At 47.0% G+C, this 21,252-nt stretch overlaps 1 protein-coding gene and 1 long non-coding RNA gene across 3 annotated transcripts in view; both read right to left on the bottom strand.

Moving 5' to 3' along the window:
- Positions 1-20,888, bottom strand: part of PRKCQ (protein kinase C theta) — a 61,111-nt gene extending 40,223 nt beyond the window's left edge. Inside the window, exons 1-3 of the mRNA XM_083572752.1 lie at positions 20,706-20,888; positions 7,266-7,391; positions 1,361-1,560 (exon numbers count right to left, since the gene is read on the bottom strand). Of these exons, the coding sequence (XP_083428878.1) occupies positions 1,361-1,560; positions 7,266-7,383 (318 nt within the window). The 5' untranslated portion in view covers positions 7,384-7,391; positions 20,706-20,888. The remainder of the gene's footprint in view (positions 1-1,360; positions 1,561-7,265; positions 7,392-20,705) is intronic.
- Positions 1-21,252, bottom strand: part of LOC310743135 — a 252,921-nt gene that overhangs the window by 191,805 nt on the left and 39,864 nt on the right. The window lies entirely within an intron of this gene.

Raw genomic sequence — 21,252 nt, 5'->3', positions numbered from 1 at the left:
TAGCCGGTTCCTGCCTGCACCCTGTCCTGCTCTTCTGCCAGAGTTCCTGACCCCACCTGACTCCCTACCTTGGACCCAGCTACAGCTTTGATGGACAGCCGCCATACCACACCCTCGACCTTGGATCGAACTCGGACCTCGCCATACGGATAACCCTCGGGACCAGCACACTTCCAGAGTGGAGGCAGAGCTTTGCCATCATGGCTCATAGCCATCGATAGCCCACAAATTCAGCTAAACCTCTTCTAAAGTCATCTAAATAGGGCCCCAACTCTGCAACAGGATTGCACTGTGCAGTTCAGACCTAGGCATTCAGCACCCTCTCCTGAATTTATCATTCAGTCTGGTGATCACAAATGCAAGGAGGTCAATACGTCACTGATCCTCAAAACGTTGTACTGCGTCCCCAGCAATAATGTTTTACACAAGTGCATTTCAAAAGCTTCGAGGGCAGTTGATCTATACAGTTCTCTACATTTCTTCATTAAGCTTTCCATTACGTTTTTGGAGAAAAATCCCTGGCGAGGCATGAACGAATTCAAGCTCAAGTCAGTTTTATTACTGCCAATTATTCTTCCTGCCCAAAGGGGATTTTTTTAAAAAAAAATCTAAGCAAAGTCTATTAGAAGAGTGTCCTTCAGACTGAGCAAATTCACAGCAGGCTTATTGAAACCAAGTGTTTCAATTCTGCAGGAACTGGCAACTCCTATTGACTGCAGATGGCTTTTAAGGAAAAGAGTCTCCATTAATTAGCTCAGTGGTAGAGCATCTCTCTAAAGGACGCGGGTGGTGCTGTGGGTTAAACCACAGAGCCTAGGGCTTGCTGATCAGAAGGTCGGCGGTTCGAATCCCCGCGACGGGGTGAGCTCCTGTTGCTCGGTCCCAGCTCCGGCCCACCTAGCAGTTCGAAAGCACGTCAAAGTGCAAGTAGATAAATAGGTACCGCTCTGGCGGGAAGGTAAACGGCGTTTCGTGCGCTGCTCTGGTTCGCCAGAAGTGGCTTAGTCATGCTGGCCACATGACCCGGAAGCTACACGCTGGCTCCCTCGGCCAATAAAGCGAGATGAGTGCCGCAACCCCAGAGTCAGCCACGACTGGACCTAATGGTCAGGGTTCCCTTTACCTTTTACCTTACATTCTGCATGGACTGGTTACATGGCAACATGTGCAAAGGGCTTGAGATATCTATTAGGTCCATAAATTACCATATAGCATATATTCAACACAAAAAACAGTAAAAACAAATTTGTTGTTGACAAAGGACAGCTGGACATAGAAAGGGCCCCATTACCTTCAGTAGCTGAGGGCCTCATCAAACCTAAATCCGGCCCTGCAAGTGAGCAACGACTCTGGCGCTTACCCAAATTTCTGATTTCCCATTCTTCTTTTTGCACTTCTCTGCGACCAAATTGAGTTCGACCGTCGTTTCTGCGACCATTTCGGCGCTCTTGTCCTTCACAACGATGTGCATTACGCGCCCCCTGTGGATGTGAGCATCGAAAGTGCTGTTCCAAGGTGGGTACATGGTGGGCTTCTTCTGGACGTAGGACTGGCCGTTTTCTAGGGTCAAAAGGATTTATTTGAATAGTTGCATCTCATCCAGAGCAAATACTTCCCCCTCTGCCCCTACTTAAAAATGGGAAGCGTAATGCTGGTGGTCAACAAAAGAGGTTCAAAGACTCTCTCAAGGCAAATGTAGTATAAACACCGACAACTGGGAAACACTGGCCTGCGAGTGCTCCAATTGGAGAACAGCCTTTACCAAAGGTGTCATGGGCTTTGAAGATGCCCGAACTCAGGACAAAAGGGAGAAACTAATCCAGAATGTGGCAGCTAGACTGGTGACTGGGAGTGGCTGCTGAGACCACATAACATCGGTCTTGGCTCCCAGTACGTTTCCGAGCACAATTCATAGTGTTGGTGCTGACCTTTAAAGCCCTAAACAGCCTCGGTCCAGTATACCTGAAGGAGCGTCTCCACCCCCATCGTTCTGCCCGGACACTGAGGTCCAGTGCCAAAGGCCTTCTGGCGGTTCCCTCACTGCGAGAAGTTACAGGGAACCAGGCAGAGGGCCTTCTTGGTGGTGGCACCTGCCCTGTGGAACGCCTTCCCTTCAGATGTCAAAGAGAAGAACAACTATCAGACTTTTAGAAGACATCTGAAGGCAGCCCTCTTTAGGGAAGCTTTTAATGTTTAACAGACTAGTGTATTTTAATACTTTGTTGGAAGCCGCCCAGAGTGGCTGGGGAAACCCAGCCAGATGGGCGGGGTATAAATTTATTATTATTATTATTATTATTATTATTATTATTATTATTATTATTATTGGAAGGCACGTTTGGCAAATCCACACTGTGACCAACTCCTGCCTGGAAACCAATGTCCCCACTGTGGAAGGACGTGTGGATTCAGAATTGGCCTCCACAGTCACTTACAGACTCACTGTTAAAACTGTGTTTTTGGAAGACACTTGGCTATGAGGTACCACTGAAGAAGAAGAAGAAGAAGAAGAAGAAGAAGAAGAAGAAGAAGAAGAAGACTCACCACTCCAGAAGGGAATGTGACCAGTGGGCTGAAAAGCATTCCCTGTGCGTGTTTTAATGGGAATGTTCTATTGTGCATTTAAATTATGAATGCTCACATTTAAATGGCTACGCAATCAATCAATCAATCAATAATATTTGGGTCTTATGCCAAAGGGAAGCACCAGCACTTTGAGCCTGGAAATGTACAAGATACCAATGCATTCTTTCCAAACAGGTGTGAAATGATCCCACCTCCTGGGTCTCCTATTAGCAGTTTAGCAGCTGCTTTCCAAACTAATTGGAACTTCCATACAGTCTTCAAAGGCAGCCCCATGTAGAGCGCATTGCAGCAATCCATCCTGGAAGTAACTAGAGGAGGGATGGCTGAGGCTTGACTTTGAAGCTCTTCATTCTGCAGAGTTCAAAGACACACCAGAGCCTTCCAAAAAGCAAATGTCACCAAGGCAGGCAGGTGGCCGAAGGCCGCAGGTATCCAGGTGGCCTGTTTGGTCAAAAGGAGTTTTGAAAGGGCAGCGAGTTCATCCTCTGCACGATTCATCAGGATTCATCAAAGCCTTTCTTCTGAAGTGGCAACAGCAGCCCTACTCACCTGCGGGCTCCTGTTTCAGGGCGAGCTGCTTTGTGGGCAGCAGGTTTGAATAAAATAACAGAATCATCTGCAAGGCAGTTTAAATTCAGCCCCGCTCCCTGAATTTGCTCCATCGCAGCTCACAAATGCATGCAACATTGAGGAAGATGGAAAGCTTGCTTTGTTAAACAACTATCTGACTTTTAGAAGACATCTGAAGGCAGCCCTGTCTAGGGAAGTTTTAAATGTTTTTGCTTTATTATTATTATTATTATTATTATTATTATTATTCTGTCAGGAGCCACCCAGAGTGGCTCGGGAACCCAGTGAGATGGGCAGGGTATAAATATTATTATTATTATTATTATTATTATTATTATTATTATTATTAATCAGATCACGTAGGGGCTCATTCACACTTTTGCTTGACCCGCATTATGATTAATTAATTAGATGTATATACCATCATAAGATTTCAGAGCTGAAACAAGTCGCATAAAATACAGGGTGAAAACAAGACACAATAAAATACAGGGTTTACACAAGTGAATAATTAAAACAAAACAGCAAGACACATTTTAAAGGCTGTAGAATATTAATCAGCCAGAGACCCGTTTGAAGAGGAAGAGCATTCCGCAAACTGGGAGCCACTGCAGAAAAGGCCCCGTTCTCACATTGCTACCCTCTGGACCTAACGTGGAGGAGGCACAGATGATGGACATAGAGATTGGGACAGTTTCTATGGGGAGTACCAATGTTGTGTAATGATGAATTACCTCAGGTTCCAAGGACTTTTCTTGACGTTCTGTGGCTGTGTCTTACCTGCTGAGCCAATGTCGGCTAAGCAGAAATATCTCTCTGGGTTTTCCAGACATCTCATAAGATCCTATTAATTGCTTTGAGATTTATGTGGATTGCAGTGTATTTAATTAACGGGCGATAATATTGGCGGAGAAGGAGCCATTTCTTTTGAGGGTGTTCTTTTTAGCAATTTCAGCCTCTCCATCAAAGCAACATGATTCTATAAAGCTTCCTAGTTTGCTGGCTCTTTCCCCAACAAGACATTATGGGATGTGTGTGTGTGTGTATTAAGTTCCCTGACCTTTCTCTGCAAGACTAAATGCTGTTCTGCATTAAGAGGGATTATTTTTAGCTTGCCGGCACTCTTGGATCTCAAGATTATTCTTTGGGCGTTTTTTTAAAAGGACTACAATAGCACCTTTTTCCTTTCCTTTTAAAAGGTACTTTTCTTTGCTTAGCGCCACTGTTTTGAATAAAGGCCTATTTTACCCAGTTCTGAAATTGGAGTGCTGAACATATTAAGGTAGATTCCTGATGCTTTCCATTCATATTGAGGAGTTCTGGAATGGCCAAGTCCTAAATCGTTCCTAAAAATCGCGTGACACTCAAATACTGCTGCATGCTAAAAACAGGGAGAATAAACTAGCCCAAACTAGGCACTTTAAAATACAAATTATTTATTCTGCTTTTTTCCTTTTGTAAAGAAAGTCAAAATTCACTTGGGAAGGCTGCAAGTTGGATGGGACAGAGGAAGGCTGACTAGAGAAAATTAGGGCCAGTGTCATAGCTAAGTGACAGAACATCTGCTTGGCATGTAGAAGGCTGCGGGTTCAAGCCCTAGGTAGGGCTGGCAATGACTCCCTGTCTGAAATCCAGGAGAGCTGCCAGTCAGTGCAGACAATACTGAGTTTGATAGGATAAAGAAAATTTCCTATGTTCCCATGCTTAATTCCTTCCTTTTACTGTAGTTGTTTCCCTCCTCAAAAATGAAAAAAAAAGGGGGGGGGAGGATCTGAGCAAGCTGCTTTACCTCTTCTTATTTTATTGAAAGATAAAAAAATACATAATCACAAGTGTACAGAGTAAGATAAGACAAAAAGAAGAATAGAAGAAAAGAAATAGTACCCAGGCATGTAGAAAACTTTGGGGAAAAGATGTGACAATTGTATTTTTCTATCTGTGGGTAAAAAAAGGAGCTGCCGGAGGGCAAATTTTGAGCTGGGAATGGAACAGGAGGGAAAGGATGAAGTACTCTCTATCTGCTCTTTCTCTGACCCAACTGCAGGCTGCTCTGTTGTCACCAACCTGTGACAGGGCCTTTTCTGTGGTGGCTCCCCATTTGTGGAACGCCCACCCCGGTGAGGTACACCTGTCTTCCTCGTTAATTGACTTTGAGGAGGAATCTAAAATCATTCCTGTTTGATGGCTGAAAGACATCTCTCAGCATCTGGCAACCATGAGACAATTTTGTAAAACTGTTGTTAGAATATTTGAAAATAATCATGGCTGCGTTTGCCATTTCTGGACTCCTTTGGGAAGAAGAGCAGGATATAAATTGAATGAATGAAGGAATGAATGAATGGGCAACATAACAATTAAGGGGAATATAACAACAACAGCTAGGCTAGCTCAGTAGGTAGAGCATGAGAGGCGGGTTCAAATCCCACACTGGGCATTTTTTAAAAACAACAGCAACTCTGCATTGCAGGGCATTCCATGATTCTATATGAATCTTAGTTTGAAAATAAAACCATGACAGACAAGAACATATAAAATACAGACTGCACCAGGCCTCCCTCACTCATCTGAGACAGCCAGAATGACATCATGCGCATTCTCAGAAGTGGCGAATCGCAACTCGCGTGTGCGCAGACACGCCACTGCGGGTTGCGTTCTTTTCATGTTGCGAACAGGCCTCCGGAATGGATCCCATTCGCAACCAGAGGTACCACTGTATAAGATAAAAAACAAGTAAAATAAAACCTACATACAGCAACAGTGGTTTGTGTTGTGTATGCTCCTGTGGTGTAAGTAATGGGCCCTGCCTGTATTTCACTATTAATATACTTCTTCTTAATTGTATTTCAGTTCAACAATTGCTTTGATAAAATGCATACTTGTTATGTGCAAATGGCTTTAGATACCTATTAGGTCCATAAATTACCATATAGCATATATTCAACACAAAAAAAACAGCAACAATTTGTTGTTGACAAAGGACAGCTGGACATAGAAAGGGCCCCATTACCTTCAGTAGCTTATTTAAGGGACATCATCAATAAGGGACAGCAGCGGGACATGGCGCTGGGATAAGGGACTGTCCCGCCAAATAAGGGACGCTTGACAGCTATGGACAAGAACATATAAAATACCGACTGCATCAGGTCTCCCTCCCACATCTGAGACAGCCATTCCAGCAGTGGGAGAGCTGGGAAGCAGAACTCACTCTACCAGATCCCTCCTGCCCCTGAACTGTGCCAGTCGGCCATTGTAGGAACACCAACTGTTTAGAAATTGGTGTCTGAGTTTTGATTTTCCTCTGTCCTCCTTGTTCCTTTCCCCTTCTGTGTCGTGCTTCTCTAGATTGTAAACCTGCAAGCAGGGGCTGTCTTGTTTTGACTACTGTATACGTAAGCCGCTCTGGAATGCTTTTAGGCTGGCGAGCAGGGTATACAAATGTTATCAATCGATTGATCAATCAATCAATCAATCAATCAATCAGTGTTAATGTGTGATTTGAAACTCACTCTGGATAGACTCAGGCTGCATCTCCCCCAGTAGGGCTGGCCCAAGACATTTTGGCGCCTGAGGCGAACCACAAAATGGCACCCCCTTCCCCACCAGGGAAGAAGGGTGAGTGAAGATCAAGAACAATATTTGTGTGTGGCCCACAAATATCTACATTGGGATCTGCTGTCCCTGTGGATCCTGCTGCCTGAGGCTGTCACCTCCCCTTGCCTCACAGGTTGGCCGGCCCTGACCATTGGCCATTGTTCAGCCTGGACACCGAGGTCCAGATCTGAAGGTCTTCTGGCGGTTCCCTCACTGTGAGAAGTGAAGGTACGAGGAACCAGGCAGAGGGCCTTCTCGGTGGTGGCGCCTGCCCTGTGGAACACCCTCTTGTCAGATGTCAAGCAGATAAACAGCTATATGACTTTTAGAAGACATCTGAAGGCAGCTCTGTACAGGGAATGTTTTTAAGGTTTGACATTTCACTGTGTCTTCAATATTTTGCTGGAAGCCTCCCTGAGTGGCTAGGGAAACCCACTCAGATGGGCAGCATATAAAAATAAAATATTGTTGTTGTTATTAAGCGCATGCATGCTCAAACATAAGAATAAAGCACTTACCCGACTCCACTGCTTCCTTGACTATCACTGCGCAATATGGATCGATCACATCTCCCTGGGAAGGGAGATAGGGACCGCTGTCATAGTTGGACAATCCAATACGCAGAAAAGGAGACATGTCGGTCTCTGCGAGGAGAAGAAAGCAGACGTTATTGGAGAGGCTCTTGCAACTGGCTTGGCTGTTATAGTTTTAGCGTCTGTGGCAAGCCGGGGAATTTAACAGAGAAGTCGCTTATCCATTCCGGACAGCATTTCCCCTCTCCGTCCCGCAACCCGCTGAGTTAGCAAAAGTTTCCCTGGCACATGGAGCGGTTATGCTGTCGGCTCCTCTGTATCGCTGGAGGCTGCTGTGGTCACCAAGGCAATGGTTGGGAATGACATCTGATTGACTTTGCTGGGTGAAAAGCAGCAGGCAGCTGCAGGAGGGCTTGAAATTGGATATTGGATGCTGGAGGGGGGGGTGAGGGGGAAGCGTTTGCTCAGTGAGCCCTGCACAAGTTAATGCCAGGCATAAGCTGCCCCCGAAAGGGAGCCAGGAGCAAAGCAGTTTGCAAAATGGCACTGCAAGGAGGTGGCTGGAAGCTGGCATGGTTAAATAAGATGCTGTCAAGTGTTAAATTTGATATTTATACAGTGGCGGGTGGCTCTGTGGTCTAAACCACAGAGCCTAGGGCTTGCCGATTGGAAGGTCGGCGGTTTGAATCCCCGAGACGGGGTGAGCTCCCATTGCTCGGTCCCTGCTCCTGCCCACCAAGCAGTTCAAAAGCACATCAAAGTGCAAGTAGATACCTCCGGCGGGAAGGTAAACGGCGTTTCCGTGTGCTGCTCTGGTTCGCCAGAAGTGGCTTAGTCAAGCTGGCCACATGACCCGGAAGCTGTCTGCAGACAAACACCGGCTCCCTCGGCCAGTAAAGCGAGATGAGCACCGCAACCCCAGAGTCGTTCATGATTGGACTTAACGGTCATGGGTCCCTTTACCTTTACCTTTTACCTCGGTTCTCAAACGCCTTGGCACTCAAACAACTTGGAACCCAAACACTGCAAACCCGGAAGCAAGTGTTCTAGTTTGCGAACTTTTTCAGAAGCCAAGCGTGCTCCATTTTGAGTGTTATGCTGAGGTCTGTCTGGTTTTGCTATTTATTTTGCATTTTTGTTTTTGTGGCTCTTTTGTTGTTGTTTTTTCTGACTGTGTGGAACCCAGTTCAGCTACTGATTGATTGATTGTGTGACTGCAGCACATTGTTTCTTGCTTTCGTTTTATGGATCAATGGTCTTGTTAGATAGTAAAATTCATGTTAAATGGCTGTTTTAGGGGTTGTTTTTAAAAGTCTGGAATGGATTAATCCGTTTTGCATTGCTTTCTATGGGAAAGTGTGCCTTGGTTTTGGAACACTTTGGTTTTGGAACAGACTTCCGGAACAGATTAAGTTTGAGAGGAGGGGAGAGGAGAGAGAGGAGAACCAAGGTACCACTGTATATTGGATGGAAATGATACCAGCCAGCGAGTGGGTCCTTGGATGGGTGAGCCTCACCAGAAGGGAAAACAAACACAGATCCTTCAAGTGTCCCTATTTTCCAGGGACAGTCCCGGATTTACAGAAGCCATCACGGTTTCTGATTTGATCCCAGAATGTCTACCGAGAAAGCCCTGTGACTGGCCGAAGATCACCCAGTGAGCTTTGTGGAGGAGCTGGGATTCGAACTCTGGTCTCCCAGGTCCTAGTTTGGCACTCTAACCTCCACGCCACCATGTCATGGAGGGGGGTGGCATTCACAATCCTTGATGGAGTGGCAGAAGCAGCAGTGAGGAGACCATGGAGTCAGAGGCAGACCGGGAAGAACATTGGCTTCATCATGCCAAAGGCCAACTCAATTTATTATTTTAATGATTGTGTTTCTATCCCACCTTTTTCTTCAAGGTGGCACACATGGTTCCCCCCTCCTCATTGAGTCCTCACAACAAGAAGAAGAAGAGTTTGGATTTGATACCCCGCTTTATCACTACCCTAAGGAGTCTCAAAGCGGCTAACAATCTCCTTTCCCTTCCTCCCCACAAAAAACACTCTGTGAGGTGAGTGGGGCTGAGAGACTTCAAAGAAGGGTGACTGGCCCAAGGTCACCCAGCAGCTGCATGTGGAGGAGCGGAGACACGAACCCAGTTCACCAGACTACGAGCCATTTCAGGGCCACCATATATCTTTGGGGTAGGGGCCAGGTAGAGGCCGGGTCCCCCAATGTCCACAAATTGCAAAGGGGAAACGTGGAGCTGACCGCAGCCCAACTCCAGTGGCCAGCTCCTTCCCTCCTCCTCCTTATGGCTGCTGTGTTTGACTCTGCCTGCATCTCCTCCCAGTGTCCTGATGTCCCATGTGTGAGGTCCACGCGCAACGCTGGCTCTCCCAATCACCCTGGCAAACTGGTGCCTCCGATCCCAGCAGTTCCTCCACATTTAACATAGGGTGGCGCTTGCTTTGTGAATTCCCTGCCTTGCTTATGTCTGCAAGTGGGCACAAAATTGTCACAGGTGAAGTTCCTGTTGCCGAAAAACCTAACAACCGAGTGAGTGGGGTGGGGTAATCATTTTGCAGTACTTCCTGCCCATATCTACGTGAGAATGAAAGGCTCTGAGACCACCAAGTCTGCTTGATCTCAGCAAGGGGCAAGAAAACAAGACCAAGTGAGGAGAAAATGGAATCTGGTCCCCATGAAATGAATCACCCTTCACACCAAAGGGTATGAATACAGAAGAGACACCATAGACACATAATTAAACAATGGTGGGTTGCATCCAGACTCATTTGGTCCAGCCCCACTGAAATCAATGAGGCTTCAGCCATGTTTAACTTGGCCCGTTGAGTTCAGTGGGACTTGAATTCAGCCAACTTACTTTGCTCCGGTGCAAATAAATTGCAATAAAGAATGATCAGGTCGTTACGAGTTTAACCTTGTCAGTTTTCTGCACAGAGTTTTGGCAGAATTGACAGAGCTAGAGAGGAAAACCTCCCCACCCCCAACCTATAAATGCACACCATCTACATACTAAAGAGTAGAAGATCTTTTAGCTTGAGATGTTATCAGTTTTTTTTCCACTGGAACAAAACTGCAGAAGTGATGATCATAAAGACCTCCTTTCTTTGTACTGAACATGACTCCAAAATAAACTCTTACATATATCTTCCTTAGGCTGCAATCTTTACCTGGGAGCAAGTCCTATTGAACTTAATGGGGCTTATGGCTGAGTAGACCTGCAGAGGATTGTACTGCACAAGTCTTTTTACCAAGTTAAAGTAGTGCAGCTGCTCTGTGCCGCAGGGATGTTGCGTTTATCTTGCAGTGAATGAACAACTGAACCAAACGGGGGCCCATTCAGGTTTAATTCAGCATGAAAAAAATGCCTTGAGGAATGAATGGGCATGAGAAATGGTGCCGGTTCCATTCTCCTGCTCATAGCAGTTTGTCACTCATTCACAGCAAGCTCACCTTTCTCTAGCGAAAGCAACTGATCTTATTTTATTTTCCCAGAATGCCCAGGGCACTGCATGCTTTGGGGACAAGACCAAAAGGTGACCAACTCTGTGTGTGTGTGCGGAGGGGGTGCCATTTTCTTCCAGAATGTTCCAGAATGACACAGTGATGGGGGCAGCCTGGGAAATTGCCTGCCTGCAATTGCCTGCCTGCCGACCTGTCTATCATGCAAGCAAGCCATCAAAAACAACAAGGCTGCAATCCTAACCCCACTTAGAATCACAGAATTGTAGAACTGGAAGGGACCGTGAGGGTGATCTAGCCCCAACTTCCAGCAATGCAGGGATCCTGATCCACTGACCCATTGGGCTACTGGAAGTAAGTACCATTGAATCCAATAGGACTTACTCCTTAGTAGGCAAGTTCATCCCAGGAGACTACAAATTTGTTCATAAAAAGTCTGTGTGAAAACTCCCGTGCATTTGAGAATGTGCTCTTTCCAATGTGCACATTTTCCCATGCAATTTTGCCAGTTGTTGTTGTTGTTTAGTCGTTTAGTCGTGTCCGACTCTTCGTGACCCCGTGGACCAGAGCATGCCAGGCACTCCTGTCTTCCACTGCCTCCCGCAGTTTGGTCAGACTCATGTTTGTAGCTTCAAGAACACTGTCCAATCATCTCGTCCTCTGTCGTCCCCTTCTCCTTGTGCCCTCCATCTTTCCCAACATCAGGGTCTTTTCCAGGGAGTCTTCTCTTCTCACGAGGTGGCCAAAATATTGGAGCCTCAGCTTCAGGACCTGTCCTTCCAGTGAGCACTCAGGGCTGATTTCCTTCAGAATGGAGAGGTTTGATCTTCTTGCAGTCCATGGGACTCTCAAGAGTCTCCTCCAGCACCATAATTCAAAAGCATCCATTCTTTGGCGATCAGCCTTCTTTATGGTCCAGCTCTCACTTCCATACATCACTACTGGGAAAACCATAGCTTTAACTATACGGACCTTTGACGGCAAGGTGATGTCTCTGCTTTTTAGCAATTTTGCCTAGCGTTCACTTATTTTGCAAGCCATTTCCCTGGAACCCAATGCATTTCTGCGCATCATTATTTTCACCAATACCAACTGCCTTTTTGAACATACTTTTCACAAATAAGAACTTTTTTCTTTTTTCTGCATCCATTCTTTGGCTGGATAACTGCATTGCAAAATTCAGAGAAATTGCGCCTTCAGAAGGAGAACTGTGTTTCGATTCGCGTTGAGAAGAGTGAATTTTGAAGGTTTGCATCGGAAAGGTGAACCAAATGAACTTCTCCAATGGCTTGATTAAGTGCAGAAAGTCCTCATATTAGGGGAGTTGTGGAAAAGACGAGTTAAGATGCTGCACGTTTGCAAATAGACTCAAGCGGCGTCATTTCTCTGCCTTCAAATTGTGCAACTACTGCCAGCGCTTTCCACCTCTGGGTGAAACTGGTCTGGAAAATGAGCTGTCCATCCTTTAATTAAACACCCACACCAGCCACACAGAGAGGACCAAAGGTATCTAATGGCACACTTGGCATCTAACATTACCTCTTTTGTATTCTGCACTCCTTGCTTAGAGTCTACCGGAGAGCCAGTGACTAAACGATCAGATGTCATGGACTGGCTGGATGCAGAGCAATGGTGAGAGGTCCCAGCTGGGGAACCCCAAGGGAACTCCCAGGGGAAGAAGGCTCAGAGCCAGGGGATTGATGGTGTGGTGGCAGTTAGAGGGAGAAGAGGGAGCAGATGGGGAGGAGGAGATGTCGGAAGCTGAAGAGGCAACGGGGTTTAGTGAGCAGGGAGAGGCTGGGGCAGAGAGCAGTCCAGAATCAGTGGCAGGAGAGGAAGGGGACCAGGAGACAGGGATGAGACAGGTTGCCGAAGAAGCCAGGGCACGGGGAGGCAACCTAAGGCCCATGGGCCATAAGCGGCCCACGGAGGTTGTTTAACCGGCCCCCGAGCCACCCCCGAACTGAGACAACCACTCAGCGAGTCCCCGTACACTGCGCTAAACCAGAGCAGCACAGTGTGGGGACTCGCTTCCATGGTGCTGGAGCGTCTGAGCATGCTCAGATGCCAAAAATCGCGTTTGCACAGGCTCAGATGCTGGAAATTGTGGCCACACGGGCTCATGCGCGCGCACGATCTGGCCCATGGAGGGAACCTACCCCTTGCTGACCCCTGGGCCAGGGAGTCTCTCCCACCTGCTTTGACCAATTTGCCTCACCGCTAGTCTCCAGAAAACATAGAGGAGTGAAGAGGGAAGAGCAATGAGAAAATAGATGAAGGAGCCTGAGATTGTTTGGGAATATCTGGCCCGCTGGTCGGTTTAATCCGGTCCCTGGGGTCAAATCCTTTAAAAAAGCTCAACATTTGGCTTTCAGTCAAGATGGCGGCTGGCCAAGCAGTCAGCCCCAGAGTGCCGCAGATTTTATTTGAATTCTAATTGTTTGGGAAGGACCCAGGGAGAGGAGGAATCTTAGGGAGTGGTGGGGACATTCAACCCCCACAATTGCCTTGTTGGGGGAGACCTAATGGGAAGAGTTGCTGTCATCGCTAGGCCTGTGCTGTTTTGGTTTCTTTGAATAAAGAGTTAACCTCACCTACACTGGGTAGAGTCGTACCTTGGAAGTCGAACGGGATCCATTCCGGACGTCCATTCGACTTCCGAAATGTTCAGAAACCAAAATGTGGCTTCTGATTGGTTGCAGGAGCTTCCATCGGAAGCCACGTTGGACGTTCAGCTTTCAAAAGGATGTTCGAAAACCAGAACACTCATTTCCGGTTTTCGATCGTTTGGGAGCCGGAACGTTTGACTCCCAAGGCGCTTGGGAGCTGAGGTACGCCTGTATTTTCTTGCTGATCATGCCTGACTCCGGTTCCTGACATCAGGCTTCATTTTCCTGAGGTTTCATGGAAGCCATTTACAGAGTCATTTCCCCCACAAAGAGAGAGTCCTGGAGGCTTGTGGTGTCTCTGAACTATCTGCGCAGCGAGAAATATTAGTAGGTGCTCATTTGGTGTGCGGGAGAAGGGCAGCAACAATTGGAGCCCGGTTAATTTGCTTTCATTCCAGAATGTTTAATTTATTCATTCCCTTTATTAGCTGCCTAATAAAAACATTTCTCCAAGCAGCATACTGTATGAGGGAACGCAAAAAAATTAAGCAACCACCAACTACTAAACCAATAAAGCCCATCCAACTGAAATTCAATATTAAAATAAACAGATTCAGGCAAGAATGAATGGGTAGGAATGAGAGTCCAACCAGGTCTCCCATTCATAATATTTGGGGTTGCAGCAGAGGTGGGTGGGTTATCTTATTATGGTTGTGGCAGCTTATAATTAATTAGATGGCTGGGTAGACCAGCCTCAACAAGAAAGTTTCTGGCAGATTCCAAACACAATACCGCAAAGGCAGTTGCCTATTTTGTGTTTTAATATTTTGTTGGAAGCTGCCCAGAGTGGCTGGGGCAACCCAGTCAGATAGGCGGCATATAAATAACAAAATTATTATTATTATTACAGTGGTACCTCGGGTTACAGACGCTTCAGGCTACAGACACTTCAGGTTACAGACCCAGAAATAGTACCCCGGGTTAAGAACTTTGCTTCAGGATGAGAACAGAAATCGCATGGCGGTGGCAGCGGGAGGCCCCATTAGCTAAAGTGGTATCTCAGGTTAAGAACAGTTTCAGGTTAAGAATGGACCTCCAGAATGAAGTAAGTACGTAACCAGAGGTACCGCTGTATTAATTTCATCAATGGGCAGGGAGTTCCAAAGGGGAGGAGCCGCCAAACTGAAGGATTGATTCCGTGAGTGTGTGGAATGAACATAGACGACACTTAGAGCTCCAATGCACACATTTTGCATGTACCTCGGATTACATACACTTCAGGTTACATACGCTTCAGGTTACAGGTTACATACACTTCAGGTTACAGACGCTTTAGACTCCGCTAACCCAGAAATATTATCTCGGTTAAGAACTTTGCTTCAGCATGAGAACAGAAATTGTGCTCTGGTGACGGGAGGCCCCATTAGCCAAAGTGGTACCTCAGGTTAAGAACAGTTTCAGGTTAAGAACAGACCTCCAGAACGAATTCAGTTCTTAACCCGAGGTACCACTGTAAAGCCATTTCCCGTTCCTGGGGAGATGATGTTGCGGGCTAGGAGCAAGCCCTTCCCACGTGCATTGGGCGGGCTAGCCCTTGCGCCATTGGATGGTCCTTGGCCACATCATCCCTAGGCCGTCCAATCCCTAGGCCGTGGCACGGGCTATTTAAACTTCCTGCGGCCGAGGGCTTGCCCCTGTTTTCTCCCTGCTCGGTATTCTGTTAAAGCAACCTTTCTCAACCTGTGGGTCACCAGATGTTGTTGAACTACAGCTCCCATCACCCCTAGCTAGCAAGGCCAGAGCTGAGGGATGATGGGAGTTGTAGTCCAACAACATCTGGGGACCCTCAGGTTGAGAACCGCTGCGTTAAAGGAATCCAGGGGGCGTGGTCTCTGTCCGAAGCCCCAGACTGGGGGCTGGGACCATGGCACGACCCCTAGAGGTGACCCTGGGGGAGTTCCTAGTTGATGTGCATCACCAGGGCTCCCCCTTCTGGTGGTTAACCCTTCCAAGACTCCTGCAGACGGGCAGGAGTCAGATATAGTCGTGTGGTTTCCAGTGCCTAAGCCAATACCACTCACATTCTGTAACCAATGAAGTTGTGGCCTTTTTCGCCCATTAACCTAAAATACTGTTTTGTGTCTCTTTATTTCACTTTGCAGGACAGTTTGGGACCTTGCCACACAATGTCCCGATACCGTCTAGGATTAAGAAACAGCTGCCCTGGACACAGAATTGACCTGCACCACCATGGACAGCTGTGAGTCCAAAATGACTCCCAGGCTGCGCACCTGGTCCTTCAGGGACACAGTTACCCCATTCAGGACCAGGGAGTCCTCCACACCCACCCGCCTCCTGTCCCCTCAAAACAGTACTTCTGTCTTGTCAGGATTCAACCTCAATCTGTTAGCCGCCATCCATCCTCCAACCGCTCATCATGTCCCACTCCCCACCTAGCGCACGATGCCAGTGCTGGCATGCCGGCTGCGTAATGGGGAGCGCGGAACTGGTCTCCGCACTTGGCTTTCTCCTCCCTGCGCGACATGGTGGGGAGAAGGCCGTGGAGCAGGCCACAGGGTTTTGGGGGAGCCCAGCCTGCTTCTTGAATTTTTTGGGGGGGCTGAAGACCCCTTAGCCCACCCCACTTGGTGTGTCTGCCCAGTACGGTGTACCGCTGAGTACGCCCAGGAAAAAAAACAAAGCACTGTGCGGCGAACAAAGGTATTAAACATTCAGGGTTTGTTGTTTTTTTTGTCTGTAGGTTTCTCATTCAAACAGCTCTGTTTCCTGGAACGGCTGACTCTCCGCCTGTAAGTTTCCTGCTCCAACCGCACACTGACACTCTCTCAACTTTCTGCCACCTAACTGTCACACTTAATTTGAGGTGCTGGGAGCCAACACATCTTGGGGGTCTTAAAGGAAGCAGTGCTCCTGTGCCAACACTGGCGCCCCTCAGAATTAGGCCACCAGAATCAGAACGTTGGAGAATGAGGGAAGAGCCACAGAGCATCATCTTCACATGCATAATGTCACAGGTTCAGTCCCCGGCAGCTCCAGTTAGGGCTAGGAACAGCTTCTCTCCAAAACTCTGGAAAGCCACTGAGCTACAAGGACGCCAATGGCCTGACTCAGTATAAGGCAGGGTCCTATTTTCTTGGACGCGGCTGGCACTGTGGGTTAAACCACAGAGCCTAGGACTTGCCGATCAGAAGGTTGGCAGTTCGAATCCCCGTGACAGAGTGAGCTCCCGTTGCTCGGTCCCTGCTCCTGCCAACCTAGCAGTTCGAAAGCACGTCAAAGTGCAAGTAGATCAATAGGTACCACTCTGGCGGGAAGGTAAACGGCGTTTCCGTGCACTGCTCTGGTTCGCCAGAAGCGGCTTAGTCATGCTGGCCACATGACCCAGAAGCTGTACGCCGGCTCCCTCGGCCAATAAAGCGAGATGAGCGCCGCAACCCCAGAGCCGGTCACGACTGGACCTAATGGTCAGGGGTCCCTTTACCTTATTTTCTATTTCCTCCCCAACAATTCATACCTACAAAACCTCACTTAGACATTTTTCAGTTTGTTTACTGGAAATGTTTACGGAGCTGTCTTTCCACTCGAAACCGAATGTTCAAGGGGGGTCATAGATCAATATTAAAATTGATAAAACAACAACAAGCATAAATCAACACGGTGAAAGAATAAAAGCAGCAGTCCCAGAAACATGGACAGACAAATCTGTCAGGTTTGCTTTCTCTCTGTTTCTCGCTCAAAACATCAGCAAGGCCACATTTCCAGATCAGTTTGCAGTAAAAAGAAGTCAACATGTAAATTCATCAGCATTTTCACGAGGATTTCCCCTAATGCATATAGTTTGCATGCAATTTCGTCCAACACACACATTTCTGCAAATCAATTTTCCCATATATGATGCTTTTCTGTGTGCTCTTTTTTTCATTAACATATGCATCTATACGCACACTTTATCCTAATTCAGGGTATTCATAATGAAGTATACAGTTTCAACACACTGTAAATGGAAACTGTATATTTCATTATGAATCGCCCTGTATATGCACTTGTCCACACAATATTTGGCTGAAGAACCGAATTACAAAATTCAGAAAAGTGTGGCTTTCAAAGGAGGTTGTGTTTTACTCCAAATGGTATTTTGAATTAGGCAGCTTCACCTTTACATGTGAACCAAATCAAATTTATTCCCCACCCCTACCAGGAACACACCATGAGTTCAGAAGTCCTAAATTGGCCTGTACTTGCAGATGCTTTTCCAAATAAATAATTGCTTAGCAGGCAGCATTGAGCAAGGTGCAAAACGGATCTCTTTGAGGAAGGGCATCCCACCAATAAGAGCAAAAAGAGCAACAAGTTTTGGTTTTTTTGCCACCAGTTATCTCTCTAGAAGTCCTTTTGAGATGGTGACCTGGTCTCCAACTTTGCAAAGGCCAGTTTTTGATCTTGAAGGGCTGTCAAAAGATAGTCTGTTCAAGGTCTGGTTTAAAGAGAAATAACCTCGAAGCAGCCCTCCCACACCGGAGAGCAGACTGAGCAGTCCATGGCTCAGCTGACTAATAATAATAATAATAATAATAATAATAATAATAATAATAAACCTCTCCATTCTGAAGGAAATCAGCCCTGAGTGCTCACTGGAAGGACAGATCGTGAAGCTGAGGCTCCAATACTTTGGCTACCTCATGAGAAGAGAAGACTCCCTGGAAAAGACCCTGATGTTGGGAAAGATGGAGGGCACAAGGAGAAGGGGATGACAGAGGACGAGATGGTTGGACAGTGTTCTCGAAGCTACCAGCATGAGTCTGACCAAACTGCGGGAGGCAGTGGAAGACAGGAGTACCTGGCGTGCTCTGGTCCAGGGGGTCACGAAGAGTCGGACACGACTAAACGACTAAACAACAACAACAATTTATTATTTGTACCCCGCCCATCTGGCTGGGTTTCCCCAGACACTCTGGGCTGCTTCCAACAAAGATTAAAAATACATTAAAATGTCACACATTAAAAACTTCCCACAACAGCAGCTCACTTCCTAATTGACTGCCATTGTTGCGTTTCCCTCTGGCATTTACACAACGGCAACTTGCCACGAGTTACACAAGCAGCGTTCTAACACAGACACAACAAATGACACCATCCTGACTTCCGCGTCCAGATTCCCCAACTTACACACTGAATACAGGAGGACCATCTACAGAGTTGTAACTAGAGATAGGGGAGAAACATGATTCAGTTTGTAGTTAAAGGTCAGCCGGTTTAATTTGCACTGTTGGAAACAATGCGTAAACCTAAACACAGCCGGATCTTGCAACGCAATTCTTCAGTCAAGTGATGTGTGCAAAGGTGCAAATATTGGGGAGAAAGTGTGGAATGCATATATCTGTGAAAACTGCATGCAAAGTGCATTACGTTAAGGAAACCGCTTTGCCCGAAATCCATAAATTAGGCAAAAATTGCATAGGGAAAATGGGCATGTTAGGAGATATGCACACTTAAATGCTGATGAATTCTCGTGGGGGTAAAAAAACAACAACTGCGACTTTAAAGAAGAATGGGAACTTTTTACAAAGTACTTAAAAAGACAACAAAATGAATTGGACTCCTTGGCAGGTTTTGAATCAACATACACAAATTTTGTGTTTGGCAACACGGTAGATAGATAATATAAGGATTGAAATAATTTTATAATATGCAGAGAGTGAGGTGTGTTGAGAAATCAGAGAGATGAGCTGAGGGAAGTCTTGTGGGGGAAAGGAGGGGTTTGATGGGGAATGGGGAAAAGGGGGCAGGGAATAATGAATATGATATATTTTGATATACTGTTATGTGGAAATTGTTAATAAAAAATTATTAAAAAACAGCAACAACTGCAAACTGGTGTGGAGATGTGGAGATCTGAATTTGAGACTGGGAAAATGAGAAACAGATCTGAAACCGACCGATTTCCCCATGCCTGGTGTCAGCTTAAGGCCCTGAGATTGCACATCCAACATAACATTTCCAACTTCTCGCCATGTGATCTGCTCCTGTTCCTTTTCACAGAGTTCTGCTGTTGGCGCTTTCTTCCCATGGCACAGAGCCGACATTAGCCACCTGCCTGTCAAACTGCTGTTGAAAGGGCACAGGGACCGGCCTAAAAGTTGGCAACCCCAGCTCACTCCCGAGCCTCAAATAACTGTGCAGTGCTGGCAAGTTGCCGCTTTGGCCCTGGGCAAGAGAAGCACTTATAGAAAGAGGAAAGCCTTTGCCATTTGAGATCTGGCCTTGCGAGGCCTGGCAGACGAGGGCAGGCACAGAATAGGTTTGCCAGTTTATAAAGGGGGACCACCACCTCATTCAGCCCAGCCTTTCACTAAGGTTTGTAACCTGAAGAGGGGAAAAAAAACAAAACACTTTTCCAGGTGTGGAGCTGAAACAACCCCTTGCCTTTTGCTGCTGTGAAAAGAGACAACAGAAATGGACGTTCAAAAGTGACAAAATGCTGTCAAGCGGATGGCGGGGAGGAAGTGTGGGTTACAGCCAACCAAGTTATACTCCGAGTAGACCCAGTAAGATGAATGAACCTAAGTTAGTCACGTCTAATAACATCCACAGAAGTGAGAGCTGGACCATAAAGAAGGCTGATCACCGAAGAATGGATGCTTTTGAATTATGGTGCTGGAGGAGACTCTTGAGAGTCCCATGGACTGCAAGAAGATCAAACCGATCCATTCTGAAGGAAATCAGCCCTGAATGCTCACCGGAAGGACAGATCCTGAAGCTGAGGCTCCAATACTTTGGCTACCTCATGAGAAGAGAAGACTCCCTGGAAAAGACCCTGATGTTGGGAAAGATGGAGGGCACAAGGAGAAGGGGACGACAGAGGACGAGATGGTTGGACAGTGTTCTCGAAGCTACCAATATGAGTTTGACCAAACTGCGGGAGGCAGTGGAGGACAGGAGTGCCTGGCGTGCTCTGGTCCAGGGGGTCACGAAGAGTTGTACATGACTAAACAACAACAACAATAACATCCACAGGTCTACTCTGTGATTGATAGCTTGGTCGGTAGAGCACGAGACTCTTAAGCGGAGGGTTGTGGGTTCGAGGCCCACGTTGGGCAAAATATTCCTTCATTGAAGTGGGTTGGACTAGATGACCCTCGGGGTCCCTTCCAACTTTACAATTCTATGATTCTACGAGCAAGACGAGGACTGTATACACCCTATTTCCCTCCTCTGACACACACACATATTCACTGCAAGCTTAGAGAGCCTGTGTGACATTACAAAAGTTCCAGGGGGAGAATATTCTGCCTCTCCACGGCTCCCCATTCCCCCCCCATACCTGCTCTCCAAGTTGCGCCCTCCTTGCTTTTCCCCCCGTCCTGCCTGCTTCAGCCAGTGCACTCTCAAGAAGTTCAGCTCGAGTTGTGGCTGCTGCTGTCTCCTCCTCCTCCTTCTCCTGCTGCTGCTACAGCTGCCGCTTTCAGTTACCCACACGGCCACCCACACAGCCGCCGCCACCTGACTGCTGCCGTCGCTGCCCGGGGCACAGAGATGGAATTCAAGATGCCGCAGGGAGCCTGCTGTGAGAGGACGCAGTGCCAGCAAGCTGGGGGCTCCCCTAGGGAATTCTCCACATTTCCACATCAATTTGTTTGTGTGTGTGCGTGTGTGTGTGTGTAGAGACCTCATCCTGAAAACTCACCGTCATATGGGTGCAAATTTCTCCTAAGACTGACACACCCTCGCATGCAATATTGCCAAATGCACAAGCATTTTCACAAAGGAATTCCCCCCTAATGCAATGCATTTTCCTGGGTTATCTTCACCAATATGTGCCTTCGAATGCACACTGTCTTTTTGGACTGAAAAACTGCACCGAATATTCG

Source organism: Podarcis filfolensis, assembly GCF_964270895.1.
Source record: "Podarcis filfolensis genome assembly, chromosome: 10".
In the NCBI taxonomy this organism is placed as follows: domain Eukaryota; kingdom Metazoa; phylum Chordata; class Lepidosauria; order Squamata; family Lacertidae; genus Podarcis; species Podarcis filfolensis.
The sequence above is the reverse complement of the archived record's forward strand: the minus strand, read 5'-3'. Positions and strand labels throughout refer to the sequence as shown.